The 6,000-nt window shown below is 51.0% G+C and overlaps 1 protein-coding gene across 2 annotated transcripts in view; it reads left to right on the forward strand.

Annotated features, from left to right (window-relative positions):
* The window catches only part of LOC138800551 (keratin, type I cytoskeletal 18-like), a 39,743-nt gene extending 34,673 nt beyond the window's left edge, over positions 1-5,070 (forward strand). Inside the window, exons 5-8 of one of the 2 annotated variants that reach the window (XR_011364476.1) lie at positions 2,087-2,212; positions 2,307-2,555; positions 2,669-2,697; positions 4,921-5,070. Coding sequence is in view for 1 of the 2 variants with exons in the window: in XM_069982309.1 (XP_069838410.1) it covers positions 2,087-2,212; positions 2,307-2,527; positions 2,669-2,697; positions 4,921-5,012 (468 nt within the window). In the remaining variant the exon portion in view is untranslated. The remainder of the gene's footprint in view (positions 1-2,086; positions 2,213-2,306; positions 2,556-2,668; positions 2,698-4,920) is intronic. The other variant, XM_069982309.1, reaches the window with a different exon arrangement.
* Positions 5,071-6,000: the final 930 nt, after the last annotated feature.

Raw genomic sequence — 6,000 nt, forward strand, 5'->3', positions numbered from 1 at the left:
GGAAGAGCGTGCCGCGGTGGCCAAAGGAAATGGAAGAGCGTGCCGCGGTGGCCAAAGGAAATGGAAGAGCGTGCCGCGGTGGCCAAAGGAAATGGAAGAGCGTGCCACGGTGGCCAAAGGAAATAGAAGAGCGTGCCGCGGTGGCCAAAGGAAATGGAAGAGCGTGCCGCGGTGGCCAAAGGAAATGGAAGAGCGTGCCGCGGTGGCCAAAGGAAATGGAAGAGCGTGCCGCGGTGGCCAAAGGAAATGGAAGAGCGTGCCGCGGTGGCCAAAGGAAATGGAAGAGCGTGCCGCGGTGGCCAAAGGAAATGGAAGAGCGTGCCGCGGTGGCCAAAGGAAATGGAAGAGCGTGCCGCGGTGGCCAAAGGAAATGGAAGAGCGTGCCGCGGTGGCCAAAGGAAATGGAAGAGCGTGCCGCGGTGGCCAAAGGAAATGGAAGAGCGTGCCGCGGTGGCCAAAGGAAATGGAAGAGCGTGCCGCGGTGGCCAAAGGAAATGGAAGAGCGTGCCGCGGTGGCCAAAGGAAATGGAAGAGCGTGCCGCGGTGGCCAAAGGAAATGGAAGAGCGTGCCGCGGTGGCCAAAGGAAATGGAAGAGCGTGCCGCGGTGGCCAAAGGAAATGGAAGAGCGTGCCGCGGTGGCCAAAGGAAATGGAAGAGCGTGCCGCGGTGGCCAAAGGAAATGGAAGAGCGTGCCGCGGTGGCCAATGGAAATGGAAGAGCGTGCCGCGGTGGCCAAAGGAAATGGAAGAGCGTGCCGCGGTGGCCAAAGGAAATGGAAGAGCGTGCCGCGGTGGCCAAAGGAAATGGAAGAGCGTGCCGCGGTGGCCAAAGGAAATGGAAGAGCGTGCCGCGGTGGCCAAAGGAAATGGAAGAGCGTGCCGCGGTGGCCAAAGGAAATGGAAGAGCGTGCCGCGGTGGCCAAAGGAAATGGAAGAGCGTGCCGTGGTGGCCAAAGGAAATGGAAGAGCGTGTCACGTAATTGCCAGCCTGGGGCCCACTCCCAAGAACACGAGGGCGGCATTTTTGTGAAGGATGTCAGGTTATTTAGTTGCTCATATAGACCAGGCAGGCCTTTTTTGTTAAAAATACTGTTTTCTCTTATTCCTGAAGGTCTCAGCTTTTGCAAAAAATGTCTTACTTTTAAAAATTTGAAGAAGTCTTCATTCGGTATATTAAATTCATCCTGCCGAATAATGGCGGAGAGGATCAGCCTCGTAGGATTGTGCTGTGGGGGTTAGACCCTTAGCTTTCCATTCAGAAAGTGAGATTTAGTAAATTCTCTTCAATAAATGACAGAAGGTTTACAGAGGGGTAGAGTTCAGCGGTGGAGTTTGAGGAAATGGGGCACTGTTTGGAGAGATGCTAGTACTAATGGGTTAAAACAGGCAAAGCCTTTTTCTATGGGGATTTGCTGCTGCTCTGGACAGTTCCTGACAAGGACAGTGTTGGCAGCAGAGAGCACTGTGTCAGACTGGAGAGAATACACCCCTTCCTGCTGGACATACAGCAGCTGATAAGTACCGGAAGACAGGAGAGAAGACACCACTTCTGCAGGACATACAGCAGCTGATAAGTACTAGAAGACTGGAGATATTGTAATAGAAGTAAATTACAAATTTGTATAATTTTCTGACACCAGCTGATTTGACAGGATTTTTTTTCCATGGAGTACCCCTTTAAAGGCGAGGTTTGCTTTTAGTTCTCTCCTAGCAGGTGCCATAGAGTCTGAGCTTGGAGTGCGCCCCCTTCCAGAATCAGGGGGGCTCTCACCTGTAATAACATCTCACAACCCCTTTTGTCCTGAACTGTGACAGTGGGTGGGGTTCCTCCATAGAGAGATGTTTAGTAGATGTCCCGTGTGATTCCTTGTGTAGGGGATGAGAGGGGCGGGGCATGAATAGCAGAGGAATCCAGTGTCATGCTCCGCCCACATGAGAGCCATATGACACAATCGATCAGCCTTGGTCACGTTTCTTTCACCTTACGGTTGTCATTGGGAGAGTGCAGAGAGCTGCCTCCCGGGTGACCCCCATCATCTGCTGCCCCGCCAGGAGACCTCATCACCATTCATTTCCTCTGCCCTAGTTTGACGCCCTATCCCAGGAGACGAATGTAAACACGAAGGCTCTGGAGCAAGTGAAGAGCGAGGTGGCGGACCTCCGGCGCCAGCTGCAGTCTCTGGAGATGGAGCGCCAGACCCTGCAAAAGACGGTGAGCAGGAGCGGGGTGATCACATCCAGGTGGTGGTGGTGGTGGGTCACCAGCAAATTCACAAATTGCGCCACATTTGTCCCCTTCCTGACAGGTGGATTCCTTGGATCACGTCCTGAAGGACACAGAGGATCACTACGGATCAAACCTGATGGAACTAAACCGCCTCCTGACCCGGCTCCAGGATGAGCTGGCCACCTGTCGTGCTGACATAGAGCGACAAGTCCAAGACTACGACACCCTCCTGAACCTGAAGTACAAGCTGGAGAATGAGATCCAGGCGTACCGCACCCTGCTGGAGGGCGCCGCCGACAGGTGAGAGAGCGCCAGGACCTGGGAAGGGGTATGTTCACACTGCCGATCTTCTGTAGATTCAGACGCTTTGCTGGACACTGCGGAACGCCCTTCTGTGCTGATGCGATACGCTATTTATAGTTGTATTACTTTGTGTTTCAGGGATGGCGCCGAGTCTTCGCGGACAGGGGGTAAGTGAGTGTTAAGTAAGGACAACCCCATTCGTGTGCATTAGCTGTCAGGCTGCACCATCTATAAAGTGCAACATGGTGGAGAGCCATATAGGAGTCTGATATAAGAGTACTACATGGGGGCAGAAGGTCCGTCACAATGTGACCATGACTAGAGATCAGCCAATCAGATTAGTACACAGCAAAACTCATCCGCGCTCATCTCCCTCAGGCTGCCGGCTCCGTGCAGCCGTATCCATGTTTTCTGGCCACTCTCCTCCCTGTGCACAGAGCCGTCAGTCTAAGGGAGATGAGCACAGATTTCCAACCTTCACAAACAAAAAATCCCACTGTGTGAGTGTGTCCATACACAGACTCCTCCACTACAGGACAATAGTGCTGCTCTGGTGCACAATGAAGAATCTATGCAGCGTAGGCTCAGCTTGGGGCGTCCATGACAGATTCCATTTGAAAAAAGCCTCCAACGCAAACTATGGGTACAAACACACTGGGTGTATCCGCTGTGGTTTTCTCGCTGTGAATTCACAGTGAGATCTGCTGCGGATTCCTGTCCTGTACGCTCAATGGCAGACAAACTCGCAGCGGGATGGACAGCAGCCTGCCCTGTTAACCCCCCACCGCTGGAGCGTGTACATCACCTGGTGCCTGCTCCGGAATGCTTCGGGCAAATCAGTGTGCTGGGACGGGGACCAGGTGATGTATACGCTGGGGGGGTTAACGGGGCGGGCTGCTGACAAACTCGCAGGGGGATGTCCATCAGGGCAGGGATCCGCAGCGAGAAATCAACTGCGAATACGCCCAGTGTGTTTGTACCCTAATAGTAACATAGTTTAAGTGACTGTACCACCATGCCCAGGCAGAAGCACCCTTAGTGGGAAGAAACCCCAGCCCCTCCATGATGTGACTCCATTAGAATCAATGGAACCCTATCATGGAGGGGCGGGGGGTTTCCTCCCACTAAGGGTGGGTCGGCCGGCGTCCAGTGCTTCTGCCTGGGCCTGGTGGTACAGTCACTTTTTTTTTTTTAAACTCAGTTTTTTAGCATGTATCGTATAATTCAGCATATGGTATACACAGAATAATATCCTTCACAAAAGCATATAAAACACATCCAACAGTATGGAGCAAGAATGGCTATTGCCATAGAACAGAAAATAAGGCAAATTAGGCAATACATAGCAACAGTGTAATAAAGACAAGTAAGATCAGGCAGTATAAAACCAATAATGGTAAGGCATCAATGCAGCACAATATAAGGGGGTGTTTCACCATGCACACGACCATGTCTAGAGAAGTGAGGGCATATCCTGAAGGGATATCACCATTCGGGGGGAGTTACACCACGGATCCCATATTTTCCCAAACTTACTAGGACATTTCCTATGTTGAAATATGATACGTTCATACGAAATTCTAGTGTTTACAAGGAAAATCCACATATCCACGGTGGGGGGCCTTCTATCTATCCACCTAAGGGCGATAGACTTACGTGCCAAGAAAAGGGTCTCTCGTACAAAAATGGTCGCATGGTGGGTCCACACCTCCTCACTCAATACACCGAACAGGCATACTGTGGGGTCTAGGGGCACCTGCAGGGGACACATGTCAGACAATATGGCAACCACCTCCCACCAATACGCCTGTAGTTTGGGGCATTCCCAGATCATGTGCCAGAAACCAGCCGGTGCGTACATACATTTAGGGCAAGAAGGTGAGGGGATTCTACCCATCCTGTGTAGATGTATGGGGGTAAGGTAACTCTGGTGGATAATATAAAGTTGGGTAAGTCGGTTATTAATGGAGGGAGAGACAAGGGTATGAGCGTTACAGTCACTTTAATAAGGCTGAAAGACGACAAGAGTCCATCAGGTTCAAGCTAGGGAAACCTACTGTGCTATAGACTTAGGAGTAAAAAGATCACTCGAATAAAGCCCTCCACCATTAATGTGCACAACGCGTTCTTCTCGTAAGGACAGATTGTGAGACATTTCAGTGCACCATTAGAGACGTATTCAACATTCTACAGCCATAACATCCCCTACTGTACATGAACTCCTATAGACGTCTGTCCATCCAGAACATTCTGCAGCCAGGAGCCCCTCCACTGTACATGAACTCCTAAAGACGTCTGTCCATCCAGAACATTCTGCAGCCAGGAAATCCCTATAGTACTTGTACTGCACAATCTATGGGGATTGCTGATTGTTTCCCTCTCCTCTGCAGGGACAAACACAGTCCAGAAGGTGACGGTGACCCAGCACGAGATTGTGAATGGAGAAGTGGTGTCCAAGTCTTCTGCAGAAACCATTAAATAAGATGGCGGCTGACGGATCACTGATCTACACTGGAGCTAATAAAGTCAAATAGAAAGTCTCTTGTGCACGGCCTTTTTTTTTTTTTTTTAATGGAGTCAGATGTACTCCAGGAGGTACTGCCAGTCACGTTCTGCAAATCACCAATGATTTCCTATGTATTACATGGATGCTTCCTGTAATGTCTCCCCCTCTCCTGCACATTCTGCCGTAGGTTCTCTCCTCTCTATACTGATGCTGTGATGTCTCCCCCTCTCCTGCACATTCTGCCATAGGTTCTCTCTCCTCTATACTGATGCTGTGATGTCTCCGCCTCTCCTGCACATTCTGCCGTAGGTTCTCTCTCCTCTCTATACTGATGCTGTGATGTCTCCTCTCCTGCATATTCTGCCGTAGGTTCTCTCCTCTCTATACTGATGCTGTGATGTCTCCCCCTCTCCTGCACATTCTGCCGTAGGTTCTCTCCTCTCTCTATACTGAAGCTGTGATGTCTCCTCCTCTCCTGCACATTCTGCCGTAGGTTCTCTCCTCTCTATACTGATGCTGTGATGTCTCCCCCTCTCCTGCACATTCTGCCGTAGGTTCTCTCCTCTCTCTATACTGAAGCTGTGATGTCTCCTCCTCTCCTGCACATTCTGCCGTAGGTTCTCTCCTCTCTATACTGATGCTGTGATGTCTCCTCCTCTCCTGCACATTATGCCGTAGGTTCTCTCTCCTCTCTATACTGATGCTGTGATGTCTCCTCCTCTCCTGCACATTATGCCGTAGGTTCTCTCCTCTCTATACTGATGCTGTGATGTCTCCTCCTCTCCTGCACATTCTGCCGTAGGTTTTCTCCTCTCTATACTGATGCTGTGATGTCTCCTCCTCTCCTGCACATTATGCCGTAGGTTCTCTCCTCTCTATACTGATGCTGTGATGTCTCCTCCTCTCCTGCACATTCTGCCGTAGGTTCTCTCCTCTCTATACTGATACTTCCTGTGATGTCTCC

Source organism: Dendropsophus ebraccatus, chromosome 9 (assembly GCF_027789765.1).
Source record: "Dendropsophus ebraccatus isolate aDenEbr1 chromosome 9, aDenEbr1.pat, whole genome shotgun sequence".
Classification (NCBI taxonomy): Eukaryota; Metazoa; Chordata; class Amphibia; order Anura; family Hylidae; genus Dendropsophus; species Dendropsophus ebraccatus.